Genomic DNA, 21763 nt, shown 5'->3' with positions numbered 1-21763 from the left:
CAATTGGAGTTTTCTTTGAACACCAAAAAAAGAAATCTACGATTTGTTTTAAAGAAGTTAATTCTATGTTCAAATAATTAGTCGAAATTATAATTGAGAATATTCTCAAAAATAGATCGAAATATAATAAAACAAGAGCTTATCAGGTTTTCAGCTATGGAATGGAGGCAAATTTGTTAAAATTTTATCTAATAAAGAAATGCTGCTGTGGTCAACCTACCTTAGTATCTAGATATTTACTCGTAACGTTTATAGATTTTGTTTCTTCTACTATAACACAAGAAAAGTATATAATTCAGTATAATTCACTTGCCAAATAAGAAAGCAATCCTACGGGCCATCTTTGACAAATCAATGACTAAATCTTTTTATTGTTTAACTCGTGACGGGTTTATATATGACTGCATCTCCTTCACACACCGTGATTCGTTGATACTTTAAAGAAATAATATTTCTCTATCCACGCACAAAAATAAGCGCAAAAACGCCAAAGAATATCACCCTAATCCAGCGATGCAGTTATTGCTTTTGGAAAGCACCCTTTAAATGGATCTTGGAGGTCCATCCTTCTCACACCTAAAGATCCTCTAAATTCATCTCTCTCTCTCTCTCTTTTTCTCTCTTTGCATTGGGATAAACTTGGAGCTTTGGAAGGAGGAGAGAGAGGATGGGCAGCAGTTATTTTGGTGAATTGGGATCGGGAAGTGGAGGATCTACTTCCTCTAGGAAGGGGAAGAAAAGCAGTTCAGAGAAGCCAAAGCAACCCCAGAGAGGACTTGGAGTGGCTCAGTTGGAGAAGATCAGATTGCAACACCAAATGGCCGAATATCCTCCCTTCCTTCACCCCCCATTTCATAGTAATCCCAGAATGGTAAATATCTCCCATTTTCTCTGGATTTCTTTTTCTCTTATACAAGTTTTAAGTAGTGTTGTTTCGATTACATTAACAAGCATAATTTTCTCTACTAATGATCGCATAGTTTTCATGAAGCTTTCTTTTAATGGTTGTCTTCGAGCAGGATAACATGAGAGTACCAGATATGGCACTTTCATCATCTCCCTCTTCCTCAAACATGGTCTCAGCATCTTCAGTCGTCGCTCTTCATCCAAACATCATGGTATCTCTCTCTCTCTCTATCTATCTATCTCTAGGAAAACATCATGGTATGTCGACCTCGATCTCAACAGAAAATCACAGAAGTGAAAGAGAATATACTAGAGAAAAAAAAGAAGGAAAGAAAGCACCCCTATATTTCTTGACATGTATTTGATTTGTGATGCCTCTCAGATTTTTTTGAGACAAGAGATGCCTTCCAAATTTTTCTACCACAATCACCATGATCTCTTCAATGGTTCTTATGAACAAGATCATCATCATAGTCATCAAGTTTTAATAGGTCATGCTTTTTCACTATTCTTTCAACTAACAAGACCTTATACTGTAACTTAGATCGGTCCTACATCCTGATTAACAAACCTAGCCTAATTTTCACTGAACTTGTTTGTAAGGGTATTTTTTTTTCCTGTACAACAGCGACTCACACAGCAGCCCATTAAGTCAGAACGGATAAGAGCACACAAAGGAGGTGGAACCGAGGAATATATATATATATATATTTGAGAGAAATATTGGAATTAATATATATTTTTAATTGCACCATTAGCTGGAAAATGCTTAATGATCATATTTTACTTATTGTTGGGGGGAACGGCAGTCTGAAATCTGGTCTACTCTTACCATCTCTTACATCTTTCTTGCATGAATTCTCTGCTCTCATGATACTACCTTACCTGACTTGGTTGAAGATGAGTTATGGGGACACCGAAAGAAGACATGTCACACTTGGTGAATTCCACTCGAGTCCTCCATCCAGGTATCATGAATTTAATTTGCCTATTATCCCAAGATTGAGTCATTGGCAAATAAAACTTATTTTATATTTCTTTTCTGACATTTTTGTAACAATTAATACCAGGCCCCTCTCAAATCATAATGCTACCTCTCTACCCCAGCATCATGCACCGCCAACTGTAACACGACCCATCGGGGAGCAAACAATGGAGGTTGTCTTCAAAACTTGCCTACTCCACACTTTGATGAACAGCAGTTTCTTTGAAGAGCATTTATGTTCTTCTCTTGACGGTAGACTTTCCTTTCGTTGGAATTTGAAAGTGTTTCAAAGTTTTAAAGAGGCGTTAATAACAAAGATTTGTAACCTCCAAAATTTATATAAAAAAAAAATTGTCCTAACCTCCAGGTGTTTCAAATTCCATTTGGAAGTTTCAAACCTTCCTATTATCTCTCATTATGGCCGGCTATAAATATTTAACCGTTATGGTTGGAATACAAAAGACCAATATATATGAGCCATTTCTTGCACCTAAAAATAACAAAAAAAGTTTTTTTTTTTGCTATCATAGTCTCTCTCTATCACCATTCTCTCTTATACAATTACATATACTATTTTTGGACAATCGATATAGACTAGGTAATCTGCCTACTACAGACATGCACTATAGATTAGGTCCGCTATGAGCTATTTGGGTTGTATCTTGAAGCCGTCGCTGACCGCCAATATCTATATGTGGGGAGGCAATAACGGCTTGCCTCTCAAACCTCACAGATAAGATACATTGTTGAACACTGTTCTCGTTCATCTTTATTAGAAATCATTGTTGGATACATTTTAAATAATATATATATATATATATAATTTAGCTTTATAGATTCTCAATTTTAACATTAAACTGTTTTAATAAAAAAACAATTTACTATTTTAATTAAAAAATAGTTTACTGTTTAATTAAAAAAATAGTTTTCTATTTTAATCAAAAAAATAGTTTACTGTTTAATTAAAAAAACAGTTTACTATTTAATCAAAGAAAATAGTTTTGGCTAATATATATAAAAAAAGAGGAAAATTTGAAAGAAAAAGTTTGACTGATTAAAGCTATAATAAGTTTTGGAAGATTAAAACAATTTAATTAAAATAGTTAAAAAAATTCTTAGGATTTTAATTTTCGATAACAATTTGCTTAAGGCAATAAATAATCATTTAATGAGAATTGTAACCGTTTGCTTGCAAGTATTAAACATAATTAGTGACATTAGTGTTGTTTTTCTTTATAATAATTAGTATAATTATTGTTACATAGTATAGATACTCTTAGTAATATCTTGTTTATATTTATTCATTACTGACATTATTGGTTATTATTTTTTCTCATAGTTGAATATTCTACTGTCCTTTTAAACTTTAAAATCTTAGAGTTTAAAATTTAGAATGACAAATATGGAAGAAGCAAATAGTGTTAAGTCCGAAAAATTTAGTGGACAAAATTTTCGTTGGTGGCAAAAACAACTTATATATTGGTCGACTATGTTAGGACTTGTATCTGCTATAGAAGAACCACAGTCTAATCAAGAGTTATTTTTCTGGATGGCTAATGAGCAAATAGAGTACCACTGCTACAATAGAATACTTAGTATTCTGTCTGACCACCTTTATGATGTGTATCATGCCAATACCTCAAATGCAAAAGAACTTTGGAATGCTTTAGAGACTGAATATGGGATAATAGATGCTGGCATTGATCGGTTTACTATCCCAAATTTTAATAGTTATAAAATGGTAGATGATAAACTAGTGGGAGATCAAATTCATGAGTATCAAGAACTTCTGAGAGGAGTTGACAAAAAAAAAACCAAATTTAGTAAAAATTTTAAAGTCTCCTATCTTATAGATAAGTTGCCATCATCTTGGAATGACTATGCTAAGTCCCTTAGCCATAAACAAGGAGAGTTAACCTTAACCCAAGTCATAAACTCTATTAGAGTTGAGGAAAAACATAGAGCCAATACTAAGAAAGAGGTTGAAAAGACTCCTAAGGTGAACTTAGTTGAAAATAACGCTAAGAATATTTACAAGAAAAATAATTTCAAACGTAGGGGTAAGAACTTCAAGAAAAATAATAGATTCCACAATCGTTCTAACCAAAACCAAAACTTCAAATGCCATAATAATAATAATAATAAAACATTCAAGGGCAAAGGAAGTGAGAAAAGGCTATGCTTTGTTTGTGGGAGAGCTAATCACATGGCGAAAAATTGTTTCTACAAAAAGACTAAGGAGTATAAGCCCAAGCCTAAGTCAAATCACTATCAAAGAGATCCAAAGGCTCAAGTCTATATGTTGATGGATAAAGAGAATTCAACCAAACCATCCTTTAGGTATAACTTTAGTTCTTTTTCTATCAATTTTACTTATGGAAATAAAGATTGGTGGTTAGATTCTGGAGCTAATATATATGTTTGTTTTGATTATGGTTATTTTAAAACTTATCAGAAATCAAGTGGAGAAAGTGTAACATTAGGTAATGACTCTGTTGTATGTGTGCTTGAAGTTGGAGATATAGATTTGAAGATGACATCTAGAAAGATCTTAACTATAAAAGGAGTGCGACATGTTTCAGAAATTTGAAGAAATATAGTTAGTGGATTATCCTTAGTCCAATAAGAATACAAGGTTGTTATGGAATCCAATAAAGTTGTAATTTCAAAAAATTATGTATTTGTTGGAAAAGAATTTATTAGTGAAAGATTGTTTAAATTAAATGTACTTTTAGAAGTTAAAGTTATCTCTTCAAGTATTTTCAATGTTGAATCTTCTAATGTATGGCTTGAACGATTAGGACATGTAAACTTGAAAAAAATTAAAAGAATGATCGATTTAGACTTAGTCCCTAAGTCCAATCTAAACTTTAAACATAAATGTGAAGTGTGTGTACAAGCTAAACAACCTAAAAGGCCTTATAAATCTGTAGAAAGAAACACTCAACTCTTAGAGCTCATATATAGTGATGTATGTGATTCAAATAGACCACCTACAAGAGCAGAAAATAAGTATTTTGTGACTTTTATAGACAATTGTTCGAAATTCTGCTATGTGTACTTAATAAAAATTAAAGATGAGGTGTTTAATAAATTCAAGATTTATAAGACCGAAGTAGAGAATCAATTAGAAAAAAAGGTTAAGAAACTCAGATCCGACAGAGGAGGTGAGTATACCCGTACTGATCTTAACATCTTCTGTGAGGAATATGAAATAGTACATGAAATAACTCCGCCATACTCTCTCCAATCAGTGGAGTAGCTGAAAGAAAAAATAGAACTTTAATAGATATGGTTAATGCAATGTTGATAAGTTCTGAGCTATCTGAGAACTTGTGGGGAGAAGCAATTCTTACTACATATTTCATATTGAATAGAGTAATTATGAAAGATAATGATAAGGCTTCTTATGAAATTTGGAAGAAAAGAACATCTAACTTAAAATCTTGAAAGTATGGAGTGTTTAGTAAAAGTAGCAATCTCTGAGCCTAAGCGGAAGAAAATAGGGCCTAAAACTATAGATGCTGTCTTTATAGGGGTATGCTCAAAATAGTAGTGCTAATAGATTCTTAGTTATAAACTCTGAGATTAGTGAAATTTCAAATAATACAGTTATAGAATCTAGAGATGTTACCTATTTTGAAGATATATTTTTTTATAAAAATAAAATTTCACAACAAGTAATAGATAAATCATCTACTTATGATAAACCTTCCACTAGTACAAGTGTACCTAAGGAACCAGAACCACAACTAGAGTTAAGGAGTAAAAGGTCTAGAATAGAGATAAATTTTGGAGACGAATTTATACCTTTTTAACAGAAGGAGATCTTACTACCTATAAGGAAGCTATGTCTTCTTTAGATACTCCATTTTAGAATGAAGCTATAAAAAGTGAGATAGAGTCTATTATTCAAAATAATACTTGGGAGTTAACTAATTTACCTTCTGGAAATAAAGCTATTTGGTGTAAATGGATGTTCAAGAAGAAGTTAAAATCTGATGGAAGCACAAACAAGTACAAAGCAAGACTAGTGGCTAAAGGTTTTACACAAAAAGAAAGAATATATTACTTTGATACATATTCACATGTAGATAGAATAACTACGATTAAAATTTTAGTTGCCTTAGCATCAATGCATAACCTAGGGATTCATTAAATGGATGTTAAGACTGTCTTTCTAAATGGAGATGTAGATGAAGAGATATATATGGAACAACCTGAAAGTATTGTAGTTAAAGATCAAGAACATAAGGTCTGTAGGTTAGTTAAATCTTTGTATAGTTTAAAACAAGCTTCTAAGCAATGGCATGAGAAGTTTGATAAAGTGATCTTAAAATATGACTTTAAAATTAATAAATATGAGAAGTGTGTGTACTACAAAGAGAGTAATGGAGAACATGTAATCTTATGTCTTTATGTTGATGATATATTAATATTTGGGACAAATTTGGAGATAGTAAATGATGTTAAGTCTTATCTTTCTAGAAAGTTTGACATGAAGGTTTAAGGAGAAGCCTATATAATTTTAGAAATGTAGTTGGAAAGAACACCTAAAAAAATTACTCTTAATCAAACCAGTACAATAGAAAGGATGTTAAAAAAGTTTAATTATTTTGATTGTAAACCTATATTAATACCATATGATCTAAATGTGCATTTGAAGAAAAATAATGGTGAACTAGTATCTAAATTGAAGTATCCACAAACGATTGAATCAATGCTATACATAGCAGATACAACTAGGCTTGATATAGCGTACGTTGTTGGAAGACTTAGTAGATATACTCATAATTCTAGCAAAGATCATTGGGTTGCTTTAGAGAGAGTCTTTAAATATCTTAGAGGAACCATGGAATACTCATTGTGTTATAAGGGATTTCTGAATGTAGTTGAAGGGTTTAGTGACGCAAATTGACAGACAATATGGATGTGAAGTCTACTTCAGGGTATGTATTTCTTTTGGGTGGAGCAGCAATATCTTGAAAATCTAAGAAACAAACTATTATCTCTAGGAGTACTATAGAGTCAGAACTTATAGCTTTAAATACGACTTGCTTAGAGGCTGAGTGGATTAAGAACCTGATGCTTGACATGCCTTTAGTTAATAAACTCATACTTGCCACTTCCATACATTGTGATAGTAAGGCAGAAATAGAGTTAGTAAGGTAGGCACATACCAATAAGAAAATGAATAGGCATTTGCAAGTGAGGTATAAATCAGTTAAAAGCCTATTGAATAAGAATATTGTGTCTTTGGAATTTGTAAAGTCTGAGAAAAATATAGCTGATCAGCTGACCAAAGCTCTTTTTAAGAGAGTTGTCATTGACATATCGAGGGAGATGGGCTTAAGCCCACAAGAGAGTCACCTAAGGAGGTAACCCAACCTTTATGATTAGAGATCCCATGAAAAAAGTTCAATGGGTAGAAACAATCCATGTTGCTTGACTCATTTCGACACTACTTTTAAGGAGAGAGTCTCTTGCTCATCCCTATGGCAATAGTGCTCTAATATGTAGTGTTAAGAAAATGTGTTAACCTGAAAGAGCCCGAGGCAGGCATACTCCTGCAGGATACAGGTCACATGTATTCTTGGAGGACTCACCTAAATGAGAGTTGTCATGAGGCCGCGACTATGAGAATTGGATTGTTCTCTAATAACTCTTATTAGAATCAAGATTCAACGCATGGCCATAAATAGCGCTAACCCACACCATGTCTATATCAATACTATGTGTGTGGCATATTAAAATCTAGTCCAAAGAGTCTAGTTCAAGACTTAGTTCACTATGATCCTTCAGGTTAGAACTGTCAACACTAAGTGTAGGTTCAAGTCCGGAAGACACCTGCACCTATTGCATAGTATAGTTGCCCGAATTTCTCTATATATATATATGTGTGTGTGTATGTGATTTTATAAAGTTTTGAAACTTGTGGGGGACTGTTGGAATTTGAAAGTGTTTCAAAGTTTTAAAGAGGTGTTAATAAAAAAGATTTGTAACCCCCAAAATTTTTTAAAAAAATTGTCATAACCTCCAAGCCTTTCAAATTCCATTTGGAAGTTTCAGAACTTCCCATTATCTCTTATTATGGCCTTAATGAGGCCATAAGTATTCAACCGTTATGGTTGGAATACAAAAGGCTAATATATATGAGACATTTCTTGCACCCAAAAATAACAAAAAGAGTCTTCTTGCTCTCATAGTCTCTCCCTACGACCATTCTCTTTTATACAATTATATATACTATTTTATATTTTGGGCAATCGATATACACTAGGTAATCTGCCTACTACAAACGTGTACTATAAATTTGGTCTGATGTGAGCTATTTGGGTTATATCTTGGAGTCGTCGCTGGCCGCCAATACCTACATGTGAGGAGGTAACAACGGCATTAGGACAGTACGTCTTTTGGCGTGCCTCTCAAATTTCACATGCCAGATATTTTTTTACTGCTATTTTATTATAATTGTTAAATTTTCTTTCATGTAATTTAAATATTTTATTAAGCATCTTGCTAGATCAACCCCTTTTTATTATATCATAGTAAATATCATAACTTGATTATTTTGTAGAACTCGGAGCAGAAGAAGATAAGGCATGATCGAAGCCACTCAACAGGTTCAATGAGTCAGAACTCTGATTCAAGTGACGCAGAAGAAGTAGATCTAGAGCTTAGATTATCAATATAGACGCTTGAGAGATACGCTTTAGGTTGATGGTTTTAGTTCTTCTACAATAAATTTATGTTGCCGTGTTATAGTTGGGATGATAACTGATCATTTTGCTAAAGGAATGCATGTGATGGGAGATCCAAAACCATTGAGAAGTTTGTTAACAACTATCAGAACCCTTTCAGGGTGAATTGAGAAACCTATATATGTTCTTATTTCATTCTTTCTTTTCTTTCTGAGATAGCAATATTGGGCAAGCCCTATGCAAAATTTCATTTCATTGAGACGTTGAAATGTTGTTCGGACCATTATAAGGCGGAAGGGATCAGGATAAGGTATTCAGCATTTCTTTTCTGATTTTTATTCGACATATTTGTGAGCTCGCACTGCAAGTCACTTATTATAGCGCAAATGTTTATAGAGTGCATGAGCTTTTCAATAGGAAGTGCATTGTCCTTTTTCTTTTTTTTTTCTTTTTTTTTTCTGAAAGCGGGTTTTCATACAATACGTATACAAATACACCTAATAAAGTCAAAAAACACCAACTCACAGAGTGCCAGTGGCAGCTCCCCCTCCTCCATCCAAAGGGTGTACCCTGAATGATGAGCCGCAAAGGCAGTCACCCAATCGGCTGCCCAATTGGCTTCTCTGAATACATGTTTGGCATGGACGGCCACCCCAACCCCGCACATCATCCCTATATCCCGAACCAAGGGGTGGTCTGTGCCCTCACCCCTCAGCCCCTCCTGAATCCATCTGATAACTGTGGCCGAGTCGCCCTCCAGGATAATTGAGCCAGCCTGCAATACCTGCCTCGCATATCGAAAACCCGCTCAGGCAGCTCGCAACTCTGCCCAGAAACCGACGTACCGAACAACTGACAGCCACATGCTGCCACCACTCTGGAGTGTGGGTTCCGTATCACGAAGCCCGCACTGCCAGAGCAGAGAGGGAACCCAGGTATCCCGAACTATCAAAGGTCCATCTGAAGAAGGTCTGATCTCCAATGCCTGTACTCGTGTGAACTCCGCTCCAAACCTCGATGACACCCTGCGCTCGCCGAAGGTGCAGACGTTCCTCGCCAGCCAGATCTGATGTGCTGTGCCAGTTGCTCTGATAGCCTCCGACATGTCCGAGGGCGGGCCAACCACTGCTGCATCATATGTAAAAACTGAAGCATCCCCCCCTCCGATTATTTAGCTCAAAAGATGTTAGTATCAATGTTGTTTTGATTTCGGTTGAGTTTTCACTAATCATGGGGTGCTCTTCTAATATAAAATTAAAATAAAATGGCATTTTTGATGTTCTTATATTTTCGTTTCTTTACAAATAAGTTAAATGTCAAATAGAGATCGATGTTGAAAATAGTATTTGTACAAAACTTCTGCCGTCCCTTACTTTAATTTTTACTCTCTTTAAAAAAGCAATATTGCTTCCAGAAACTCTAAATATTTTATAAAAAAAATTGAAAAAAAGGGTTTCACAATCCTTGTCAATCTAATTCATTTTCCTTCTTATATTTTCTAAAACAAAAGGAGAAGACGAGCAATACCAAGCAGCCACACCCCCTCTTTCTCTCACACACAGACACACACAAACAATTTCTGCTCTTCTTTATGAATAAAATTTCCTCTCATGTAATATTCCCTCGCAAGTTGTTGCGTATCTCCCTACTGCATCCCTATACAAGCTCATTTTGTTAATGAAGTCATCAAGCATGCTGGCTGATACCTGCTTTAGTTCCTCTGTCACCTGAGCGGCCAAGCCCCACCTTTCATTTCTATTCCCACACTACCTCGCGAGGGTGATTCACCGGAATGGAATCCTCCACCTCCTGCCCAAGCGGCAAGAAGTATTGTTTTTATTTTTCCTTAGTAGTACAACCAATTGCTGTTGGTCACACTTTCCAATGCTCGTGTTGCATTTAAACCTTTCCGTCACCTAGCATTCAGATTCGTACATCAGAGATCCGGCTGTCAACCTAGCGATCACACAACCAGAACTTCATCACCCTTCTGTTATGAATTATCTCCATTTTATGCATCAGTGTCTCATTCTCCTGCAAAAATGGTGTAATGCATGGATAATGTTAAAGTTCTAATCTATTTTACAATTTTTGATATAAGCATATGCATACATACATACATATACACACCAGTTAAGTTCTCTTAGTTTTTGCAAGGAAAGACAACCAGACCTTAGTTTATGACCAACAGTCTGCGCCATCTCACTGCCTCGAGTGGTGTCTTTGCGATGATGGAGAGGCAACGGTCGCTTGTTGGCAATATTGTTTTTGGTGATTATGGCCTTATGGGTGCATGGGCGTACGTTGAAATGGTAATGTGAATGATACAACTGTGATGGAAAGATTATGTAGAAGAGATGATGATAGTAGAATTTCTTTAACCCGCAAAAGAAGGTTCTCTTCGAGAGGTTCAGCCAGAATTGGTCCTCCGCACCTGCCATGGGACAGGGGGTCTCGTCCTACTGTTCATGAGGCTAATAGCCTTGCACTTTCAATATAATTACTTGTTTGAGGGAATAACCCTTTTGAGGTCGAACTAATATTGCTCTTAGAAGATGCCTAGATGGGTCTTGTTTAGGGCAGATTTTCTCTAGGAGAAAGGGAGCAATTATTAACCAAAGTAGAGTAAATGTTTCAACCAAGGGTCATATTTTGACGACATGCTTTTTTTTTTTTTAGCATCCCTTGCCGCTCTTTTGCAGTACCTCTTGGCTCTTCCAACATAGCAAGTTTGGATCCTCTTTTATGCATGTTTTGCACTGTAGTGTAACTCCAAATAAACATCATGTATCCATCTCGAAGATAGATGACTGTCGTTCATCTCGAAAATCATGTTCCTATTTTGGTGGTAATTATTGTGCATTGTTTGTTGAATGACAGCTTCGAGATGGATGATGTGGTTGAAATTTCTAAGATGTACCACCTTCTATCATGCAAAACGGCACCACAGAGGATCAACCAATAAAACAAATATGCATATATTTAGGGAGCTCCAGGACAAAAAGAATTTTCACAATTAGGGAATAAAAGATAAAATTCGAGCATTAGAATCTCAAATTTCACTCTCTTCTTCCCTTCTTTATCTCTCTATTTCTTTTCCTTGGATTTTTATTTTCCCTTTGGTAACAAATCAGAGCCCAAGAATATTCTGAAATTCAAAGTGAGCCAGCGACATTAATTCAAAGGCCGTTTTCTCTCTCTGTTTTTTTCCCTTTTTTTTCTCCTTTCTAGAACATAGACCCGTTGTTGGGTTACAGTCCGCAACTCCATGAGAGCCTCCTTTGGGGCGTGGAGAGAGAAGTTGAAGAAAGCGCGTCAGCCCAGAATTCAGTTCTTCGATCGACTAACTATAATCAGCCTTCATCCATAATTTTTATTACACAAATGCCATCATCACTGTTTGCTGTTCGCAGGAAGAATGGCAATACTGGTATTATGGAAAATTCTAAGACGGAACTATGAATGAGACATCGAGCCCGAGCCAGCAGAACCTGTGCTATTTTTTAACCATCCGTTGGACTTCGACGCCAGAATTTTCTCTCAAGTATAAAGGCGAACCATCCATTCCCCCATGGCGATGAGAGGGAGAGAGACTAAATGAACCTAGGAATATAGGCGAGAGGAGAAACTACCTAAGAAGCAAGAAAAAAGAAAGAAAGAAAGAAAGAAAAGAGATCCAATCCAACAGAGAGTCTCTTTATGGGGGCTCTCCTTCGTGCCACCCTCTTCCTCCTTCCCATCCTCCTTGGGGCCAACGTCGTCGAGCCCACACTGTTTGGCATACTCGGAAACCCGTTCCGGCGGCCTAGACTCGATGATCTCCTGAACCCATTCCTGCCCCCGCCCGTTGAGGATCCGCAACATGGCGAGAACAAGGGCCCGAAGGCTGTCAAGAGGCCCGACTTCGAGACGCAGTACGCCGGCGCATGGAAGCTCGTGAGGGAGAATGCCGGGGTGTCGGCGATGCACCTCGTCATCATGAAGAACAACAAGGCCATCATGTTCGACTTCACTGCGTTTGGGCCGTCGTCCATCGCCCTGCCGCAAGGCAACTGCCGCGTGGATCCCCATAGCCCGACAAAAGCATTGGACTGCTGGGCCCACGCCGTCGAATTTGACATCGACACCGCTGAGGTCCGGCCGCTTAAGGTACGTTCCCTTACCTTCCTTTCTATTTTCTGTCAGAAAAACTCTGCATGAAAATATTTTGGAGCGTAGGTTGGATATATATGCAAAAATGTTGCATGGGACCATTACTGTTGATGTATATGAGCCGTCAATTGATTCCATCAATTGATTATTTATCGCTGGAATACACAGAAATATTTCCAAAATTCTTCTCTCCTCCCCCTCTACGTTTTTAACCATTAAATATTTTTTAACAATCAACCTCTTAATGCATCGCGCTAATTATTGCTTGCAATGTTAATCTTCCCACGGTGACATCCCATAGCATCAGGATCTGCTTGTATGTTGTTACTCGATGATGAAAGAGTTACTTGGGCATGCTAGATGGAATTTTATATGAATGATGAATTAAGAAATCTTTTTTTGAGAAAGACTTAACAGAGTTTTTTTAGATGCTGATTCGCTATGAATTCTAATTTCTACATGTAGTTGGCTTTGTACACAATAAGGGAGGGAGTTTGATACGTTAATCTTTGCTGGGGTTGGATACAGATCAAATCTTAGGGGGGTCCGTTAGGTTGTTCGAAAATCTTTGGAATTGAAAAAGAACAATAAAAAGGTTTTCTCGTGAGAGAAAGGAAAGTCTGGTTCTCCAAGCTTTGGTTAAAAGCTAGAATCGAAGAATTTATTTTCACTTTTTTTTTTTAACATTCCCACCTCCCAAACAGATAGAAATATATTTTTTTTTCAAAAACTTTAATTTTCCATAAGTTCAATTTTCTCCTTTCTTGAATAAAGAAGGCATGCAGGTGTATATATGGATTCATACAGTTACTATGTTCTCTTAATAAAGGGAAGGTATTAAGGAAGGATTTTGATGGGGTGATATTTCTTTCCCAAACTACTTGTCATTTTAACTAGTATGGCTTCTCTCCCTCCTGAATTCATCTTCAGGTACTTTGTGGTCCAGTTTGGCATGATACTGCTGCATCTGCCTTACGGCCCTTGCGTTGTTGTAATTGGTCGACAGAGGAGGACTGTTTGGAAAAATGGCTGCTGGAGTCTCTGTCTTCAACTAAATTGTTCAGAGACGATGCGTTTTTTCCTCCTTCCATCTAATGATCTCATTTTGCATCTAGGTCCTGACCGATACATGGTGTTCATCTGGAGGTTTGGACGCTGAGGGGACTCTGGTGCAAACCGGAGGGTATGACGATGGGGGACGAGGCGTGAGATACCTCGAACCTTGCGCCGGTTGCGACTTCAAGGAGTTCACCTATGATCTCTCCGCACAAAAATGGTAGGTAGTATATCTGAAAACATATTAATTCTTTGGTTTCAACCAAATAGAACAACAAGACTAGACTAATGCATTGATTCATGCATGCATGCATGCACGCACTCTTGTAATTATTATTGCAGCACTTTTCTTTTGTTCATGCATGCAGGTATTCCACTCAACAGATCCTTCCCGACGGCAGCTTCGTCGTCATCGGCGGCCGCCGGGAGTTCAACTACGAGTACGTGCCCCCGGCAGGACAACCCAACACCATCAAGGAAACGTACTACCTCCCCTTCCTCAAAGAGACGACCGACGTCATAGAGAACAACCTCTACCCCTTCGTCCACCTCAACACCGACGGCAACCTCTTCATCTTCGCCAACGACCGCGCCATCCTCCTCGACCACAAGGCCAACAAGGTCATCCGCGAGTACCCGAAGCTCCGGGGCGGCTCTCGCAACTACCCGGCCTCCGGCATGTCCGTCCTCCTCCCCCTCGACCTCCGCCGCCCGGCGGTCGACCCGGAAGTCCTCATCTGCGGCGGCTGCCCCAGAGACTCCTTCAACCTTTCCGCCGTCAAGATCTTCGTCCCCGCCCTCCGCAGCTGCGCCCGCCTCGCCATCAATAAGCCCGACGCCGCCTGGCGCATGGAGAAGATGCCGATGCCCCGTACCATGGGCGACATGCTGCTGCTGCCCAACGCCGAGGTGCTCATCATCAACGGCGCCGCCAAGGGCTCCGCAGGGTGGTGGCAGGCCAAGGACCCGGTGCTCACGCCGCTGCTCTACCGCCCGGAGCTCGCGCGGGCCAACCGGTTCCGCGCGCTGGCCCCCTCCACCATCCCGCGCATGTACCACTCCACCTCCGCGGTCCTGCCGGACGGGGACATCCTCGTCGCCGGCAGCAACACCAACGACGGCTACAAGTTCATCGGCGAGGAATTCCCGACGGAGCTGAGGGTGGAGAAGTTCAGCCCGCCGTACCAGGACCCGGAGCTGAACATCCACAGGCCCAGCATCAACGCCGAGGTCCTGCCGGCGGAGGGGATGCAGTACGGGCGGAGCTTCACCATCGCCTTCGCCATCATCATGACGGAGCTGGTGGAGAGGGACGACCTGATGGTGACCATGTACGCGCAGCCCCTCACGACGCACGGCTACTCCATGAACCAGAGGCTGCTGATCCTGGAAACGGAGGAGTTCGCCATGATCAATAGCGTCGGGAGCTACAGTATCACGGTGAGGGCGCCGCCGTCCGGGGAGTACGCGCCGCCGGGGTACTACCAGGTGCACGTGGTGCACCGGGGGGTGCCGAGCAAGGGAATCTGGGTTAAACTCCACTAAACCAGGGCGCCGCGCCATCATCATGCCTTACCATTCCTTAATTCTCCTCCTCTCTAACTGTGCTGTTACCGAGTGCTTGATTTAATAGACACAATTAAGTATCTTCTTTTCTTCCTCAACAAATTTTATAGATATTTGGCATATAGTTGTTAGCTGATGGCGTTTGTTTATAAATGTTTAGTTTAATTATTTCTAATTTTTATGAATGAAGATATGTCAAAAAACTGATCCCAAATAATCAAGACCGGATAGTTATGGTTATAGTATTTTTATGAAACAATGGAATCTTTTCTTTGATAAATTTTGCTAGGGAATGTGGAGTAGATCCCATGACAGCCAGCTTCGATGAGCAAAAGTGGTGCAAGTACGTTAGCTAGATTCTGATCAGAAACATATCTAGCTGACCGAACCAGACAAATTGCAACAAAAGACACATGGGTCAGAAATGGGTTCGAAATTAAGAGCCAATATCCAGCTGGGTTACGTCTAGATTTGACAGACTCAGACCTGATCAGATTTCAGCCCTACCAAAGTAGTGTCAAAATTTAAATTTAGCTCCACAAAACCTAGACTCTACCCAATATAGGGAACCCAAATTTAATCCGGACGGCCAAATGGTAGATTGGAACTGCACGCAAAACTTAAGACATGAAGCCCATTTTTGGTTGGATCAGAGTCAATCTACACTTGGACTTGGAGAAAGCTTGTATGATTCTACATCGGCACTATAACTCATGCGCGACACCAATCACTCATATGTGATGGCGTACATGGATCCCTTTTGAAAATATGGGGATGGCATGCAAAAAATAGGTAGGAGAATTGTTGAAAAAACAGAGGAAGCTTGAAGAAGACTCTCTTTATTCTCGTTAAATTCTTCTTATAGGATACATCTTATTTATAACATTACCCTGATTGAATAACCGACTAACAGAGAAGGTAACGAACTAACTAAAAATCATTTAGATTAGTTAAGGCAGTTAGTAGCAGAGTTCTTGAAGTTCTTGGAGTTCTGGAAGCAGCGAGAAGCTGAGAAGCTCTGGAAGTTAATGTATCTCAAAATTCCCCCTCAAGATGGAGTGTATAGATTGTGTACACCCATCTTGCGAATCAAAACATGAAACTGATTTGCTCCAAGTGCCTTTGTTAACAAATCAGCAAGCTGCAGACTTCCTAAATATGAAGGGTTCGAATTATTCCCAGTTGAAGTTTCTCTCGCACAATGTGGCAATCAATCTCGATGTGTTTCGTTCTCTCATGAAATACTGGATTAGCAGCAATGTGTAACACTGCTTGATTATCACAAAACAACAGCACCGGTTTGGTACGTTGTATATCAAAATCTTTGAGAAGATTGATTAACCACTGAATTTCACAACATGTGGAGGCCATGGAACGATATTCTGCCTCTACAGAAGATCGGAAAATGGTGTGCTGCTTTTTTGATTTCCATGAAATGAGAGATTTACCAAGGAATATACAGAACCCTATGACCGATCGACGTGTATCTAAGCAGGATGCCCAGTCTGTATCGCAAAAGGCCTTTAGATGAAGCTCAGAATCTGATGGAAAGAAAAAACCTTGTCCTGGTGTAGCCTTCAAGTATTTTAGAACTCGATATGCAACTTCCAAGTGCGGTTGTCTTGGTGATGCGAGGAACTGGCTTAAAGCCTGCACAGAGTAATTTAAATCAGGCCTTGTTATAGTAAGATATAGTAGTCTTCCTACTAATCGTCGATAAACTGTGGGATCTTCAATCAACTTTCCCTCAAATCTGCTTAGTTTTAAGTTTTGTATCATAGGACATTTCGCCAGTTTGGAACCAAGGTGTCCAGCATCTTCCAAGATCTCTAAAGCATACTTCCATTGGCACACAGAGATTCCTTTTGAGCTTCTTGCTATCTCAAGGCCAAGAAAAAATTTTAAAACTCCCATATCCTTGAGCTTGAATTCTGCATCAAGAGTTTTCTTGAGATTGTCTATGTATGAACTATCATTCTCAGCAATGATTATGTCATCGACATACACAAGAACTGCAGTGTAGGAGCACTCATTTTTCCATGTAAACAAGGAATAATCTACCTTTGATTGTATGAAACCTTGGGACATAATGAATGAAGATAACTTGGCGAACCACTGTCTTGAAGCTTGCTTCAGCCCATACAAGGATTTGTGTAAATGACAGACCATTTTCTTATCTTTCTCCCCCTGAAATTCATATCCCGGAGGCAAGTTCATGTACACTTCTTCATTTAAATCACCATGTAGAAATGCATTGTTGACATCAAGTTGGTATAAATGCCAATTTTTGATTGCAGCAATTGCTAGTAGTGTTTTGACTGTGACTATTTTAGCAACCAAGGAGAAGGTGTCATGGTAGTCTAGGCCAGCCTGCTGAGTGTAGCCCTTTGCAACTAACCTCGCTTTCTTTCTTTCCTCAGTTCCATCTGCTTTAAATTTTGTCTTGTAAACCCATTTACAATCTACTGCTTTCTTCCCTTTAGGTAATGGAGTTATGGTCCAAGTATGATTGTCACTGAGTGCCTTCAGCTCAGCTTCCATTGCTCTACACCACTCAGGGGATGCAGATGCTTCAATATAGTTCTTTGGATCATTTGAAGAGGAAAGAGATATACTGAAAGCACGGTGTGATGAGGAGAGTCTGTTGTAGTCCAGAAAAGTAGAGATATCATAGGGCTTTCCTAATTCTGCATGGGACCCTTACTGAATTTGGAGTGATTGAGAGGGAGGAGCTGAAGATGCTAAGCTGCAATGGTACTCTCTCAAATATGCGGGAGGCTGTTTGATCCTAAGAGATCTCCTAAGATTTTGAGTAGGTGCAAAAATGGGCACTAGTGTTGTCTCTGAAACTAGTGTAGGATTGAGCCTAGAAGATCTCCTAAGAGGGTGATTTGGAATATAAACAATTGGTAGCTTTAATGTGGAGTGGGGTGAAGACAGAGGAGTGGAATGAACCTGATTATTAGGCGTGCCATTGAGCGTGCCAGTGGGCGTGCCAGTTTCAGTATTTGGTGCAGAGAGGTAAGCTTTGGGTCTAGTTGAATGTGACTGACCATAGGAAATTACAGATGGGGAAAATATCATGTCACAAGATTGAGATGTAGAATTCAATACAGGGGAGATATCATGGGAAGTATTATGAAAAGGAAATACAAACTCATGAAAGACAACATCCCTTGAAATGAAAACCTTTTTGGAATTAATGTCATAAAGCTTATAACCCTTTATGCCATTAGGATAACCAATGAAAATACACTGTGTGGCTCTTGGATCTAATTGGGACCTAAATCTCTTTAGAGTTGAAGCATAACATAGACAACCAAACACCTTCAAGTGATCATAAGAAGGTTTTGAGCCAAACAAGACTTCATAGGGTGATAACCCAAATAATTTTGGAGTCGGTAATCGATTGATAAGATAGACTGCAGTCAAGATGCATTCTTCCCAGAATTTTTAAGGGTAGGTTTGCTTGAAACCTTAACGCCCTTGCCACATTAAGGATATGTTGGTGTTTTCTCTCAACTACCCCATTTTGTTGAGGAGTCTCTACACAACTAAGTTGATGGATGATTTCCTTTGAAGCATAGAGTTCCTTCATATCGAATTCCTTACCATTATTAGATCTAATTATCTTTATCTTAATTGAAAATTGAGTCTCGATTAAAGCATAGAAGGACTGAATGATATCCTTAGTTTGTGACTTAAATTGCATGAGGTAGACCTAAGTACTTCTACTATAGTCATCAACAATTGTGAGGAAATATCTTGAACCATCAAGTGAAGTTGTAAGAAAGGGACCCCATATGTCACAGTGAACCACTTCAAAAGCTGTACTTGAAACATGGGTGCTGTGAGGAAAACTCGGCCTTTGTTGTTTGGCCAGTAGGCAAATTGTACAATGGTTATTCAAGCAAATGTTCATCTTAGGTACAGATTTGTTTATCAGACAAAGTCGAAGGAAAGACAAATGGCCTAGTCTACGGTGCCAGAGGTCAAATTCATGAGTACTACCAGCTGAATTTCAGAGGAATACAATGAAGGAGATAATGACAGTGGAGAATTTATAGTACCAGTTGCAGCTTGCATGTCATTTACTTGAAGGTGATATAAACCATCTTCAAGTCTCCCCGATCCAATCATCCTCCAATTCAACAGGTCCTGTATTACACAACATTTTGGCAGAAATATCAGACAACAATTGTGTGAATTTATGAGTCTGCTGGCAGTAGAGATGGGCATTGGGCCGGGCCGCCCATGGCCCGGCCCGGCCCGGCACGAAGCGGGCCGTGCCAGGCACGGCCCGCTTGCTACAGTAACGGGCCGTGCCTAGCACGGCCCATAAAAGGAGACCGGGCTGGGTTACGAATTTCTGGCCCGCGGGTCGAGCCCGGCACAGCCCATAAGGGCCTGGGCTGGCACGATTCATGGACCAAGCCTGGCACAGCCCGCGAGCCAGCCCGGCACGGCCCATAAGGGCCTGGGCTGGCACGATTCGTGGGCCAAGCACGGCACGGCCCGCGAACCAGCCCGGAACGGCCCATAAGGGCCTGAACCGGGCCTGGGCCGGGCCAGGCACGGCTCGTCCCCCTTAAAATAAATGAAAATAAATTTTTTTTAATAAATTAATAAATATTGGAAACTAAGAATTTATTAATATAAAGCCACCTTAATGGTGGGAGGTTTGGCATAGACCCCTACCAGTTTATTAATTTAAATCAAAATGGTACATGAAGGGAGGTTTGGACCTTGGTCTGACCTCCAGAATACAATAACAAAGGAGAAAAAATAGAGATGACTCACTTTAACAATTAAAAAAATAAAAATGTACAATTATAAAAAAATAAAAAATAAAAATAAATGATCAAAATCTTACTAATCATCAGTATTCACTATTCAGTAGTGTTTGTATCATCATCATCAGAGGATGTTGTATCATGTCCACCTTTATCTTGAAGTCTCGCCTCAGCATCCAACCCATCTTTGAAGCAGAGAAGCATCTCAACCGTTTCGCCAGTTATCCTACTTCTTTTTTCGTGAAGAACACGCCGACCTACACTAAAAGCGGATTCCGATGCTACTGTGGACATCGGTACAGCTAAAATATCGCGTGCAATTGCAGACATAACAGGATATTGATTTTTAACCCTCTTCCACCAAGATAATACATCTAGACTCTCTATTTGATTTTCATCATATGCAGACTGAAGATCATTTCGTAAATAAAATTCTAGTTCACTACTTAAAGATGAAGAAGATGAAGATGAACTTGAAGCATGTGTGTGTTTTCTCTGTGCGATGAATGAAAAAATAGATGACGAACGAGAACTACTAGAAGAAGAAATAGAGATTTGTACGGAGAATCTAGATCCACGAATTTTTTCACATATATAGCATAAATATCATAAAGAAGTTGTTTTAACTCAATTTTAGCAGGTTCAGGATCTTGAATCATATTTTCACAATATGCATCAAGTAAAATTAGTACGCCATTCAATTTAACTCTTGGATCAAATACAGCAGCTAAGTTATGCATAGGACATATCTTGTCCCAATACTCATTTCATTTAGATTCTATTTGTTCAATAATAAGCATTAAAACATCATCATATCTATGTTCTACAAATTTTTGACTAATCATATATGCTTGTTGTAAAAATGAACATGAAGTTGGATAATAAATACCAGAAAGAACATTAGTAGCATTATAAAAACTAAGCAAAAAATCTTTCAAAATTTTTTCTTTATTCCAATCAATTTCAGTCAATGTAAAGCCTAATCCACGATCATTAATGTATGCACTTAATAAGTTTTTATATGGGTATGCATCATGTATCATGCTATATGTTGAGTTCCAACGAGTAATTACATCAAGTTTAAATTTTTTAAAACGTTTACCATGATTTATACATAGTTTTTTAAATTCTTGAAGTCTTGATCTTGAAGAATGAATAAAAGAAACTGCATTTCTAATTTTTGAAATGACATGCATCTTGAATCATGCCCATGCCAGCTTGAACAGAAAGATTTAAGATATGACATGCACATCTAATATGCAATAAATTTTCATTTAACATGGGATGCAATGAGTCCTTTAATAATGTAACAGCAGAATTATTATTAGATGCATTATCAAAAGTAATAGACATAATTTTATCATTAATATTATATGAACATGCAGTTTGATAAATGGCATTTAAAATTTGTTGCCCAGAATGTGGAAAATCAAAAGTACGAAAAGCAAGAATACGTTTATTTAATTGTCAATCATTATCAATATAATGAGCAGTAATAGCAATAAAACAATTACTACCTACAGATGCTGACCAAATATCAGAAGTTAATGAAACTTTTACATTTAAAGTAGAAAGTGTTTCAATTAAACTTTGTCTCATTGCTA

General features: G+C 38.5%; 2 protein-coding genes across 3 annotated transcripts; both read left to right on the top strand.

Annotated features, from left to right (window-relative positions):
* The first annotated feature begins 496 nt into the window (after positions 1 to 496).
* Positions 497 to 8793, top strand: LOC103715592 (protein SPEAR1-like). 2 transcript variants are annotated; one of them, XM_017844817.2, is made up of 5 exons: positions 497 to 871; positions 1020 to 1118; positions 1807 to 1874; positions 1977 to 2143; positions 8469 to 8624. In XM_017844817.2, exons 1-5 carry the CDS (start codon positions 668 to 670, stop codon positions 8495 to 8497), a joined length of 567 nt encoding a protein of 188 aa, XP_017700306.2. In that variant the 5' UTR covers positions 497 to 667; the 3' UTR covers positions 8498 to 8624. The 2 variants fall into 2 exon arrangements, with proteins under 2 accessions (XP_017700306.2, XP_017700305.2); XM_017844816.2 differs by having other exon boundaries at positions 504 to 871; positions 1977 to 2064; positions 8469 to 8793.
* Positions 8794 to 12176: 3383 nt separating this feature from the next.
* Positions 12177 to 15464, top strand: LOC103715564 (aldehyde oxidase GLOX1-like). Its single transcript, XM_008803238.3, has 3 exons — positions 12177 to 12741; positions 13860 to 14020; positions 14169 to 15464. The coding sequence occupies exons 1-3, from the start codon at positions 12292 to 12294 to the stop codon at positions 15343 to 15345; spliced, it is 1788 nt and encodes a 595-aa protein (XP_008801460.2). The 5' UTR covers positions 12177 to 12291; the 3' UTR covers positions 15346 to 15464.
* The last annotated feature ends 6299 nt before the right edge of the window (positions 15465 to 21763 follow it).

This window comes from Phoenix dactylifera, chromosome 4 (genome assembly GCF_009389715.1).
Source record: "Phoenix dactylifera cultivar Barhee BC4 chromosome 4, palm_55x_up_171113_PBpolish2nd_filt_p, whole genome shotgun sequence".
In the NCBI taxonomy this organism is placed as follows: Eukaryota; Viridiplantae; Streptophyta; class Magnoliopsida; order Arecales; family Arecaceae; genus Phoenix; species Phoenix dactylifera.
Note: the sequence above shows the minus strand (reverse complement) of the source record. Positions and strands in the feature narration are given on the sequence as shown.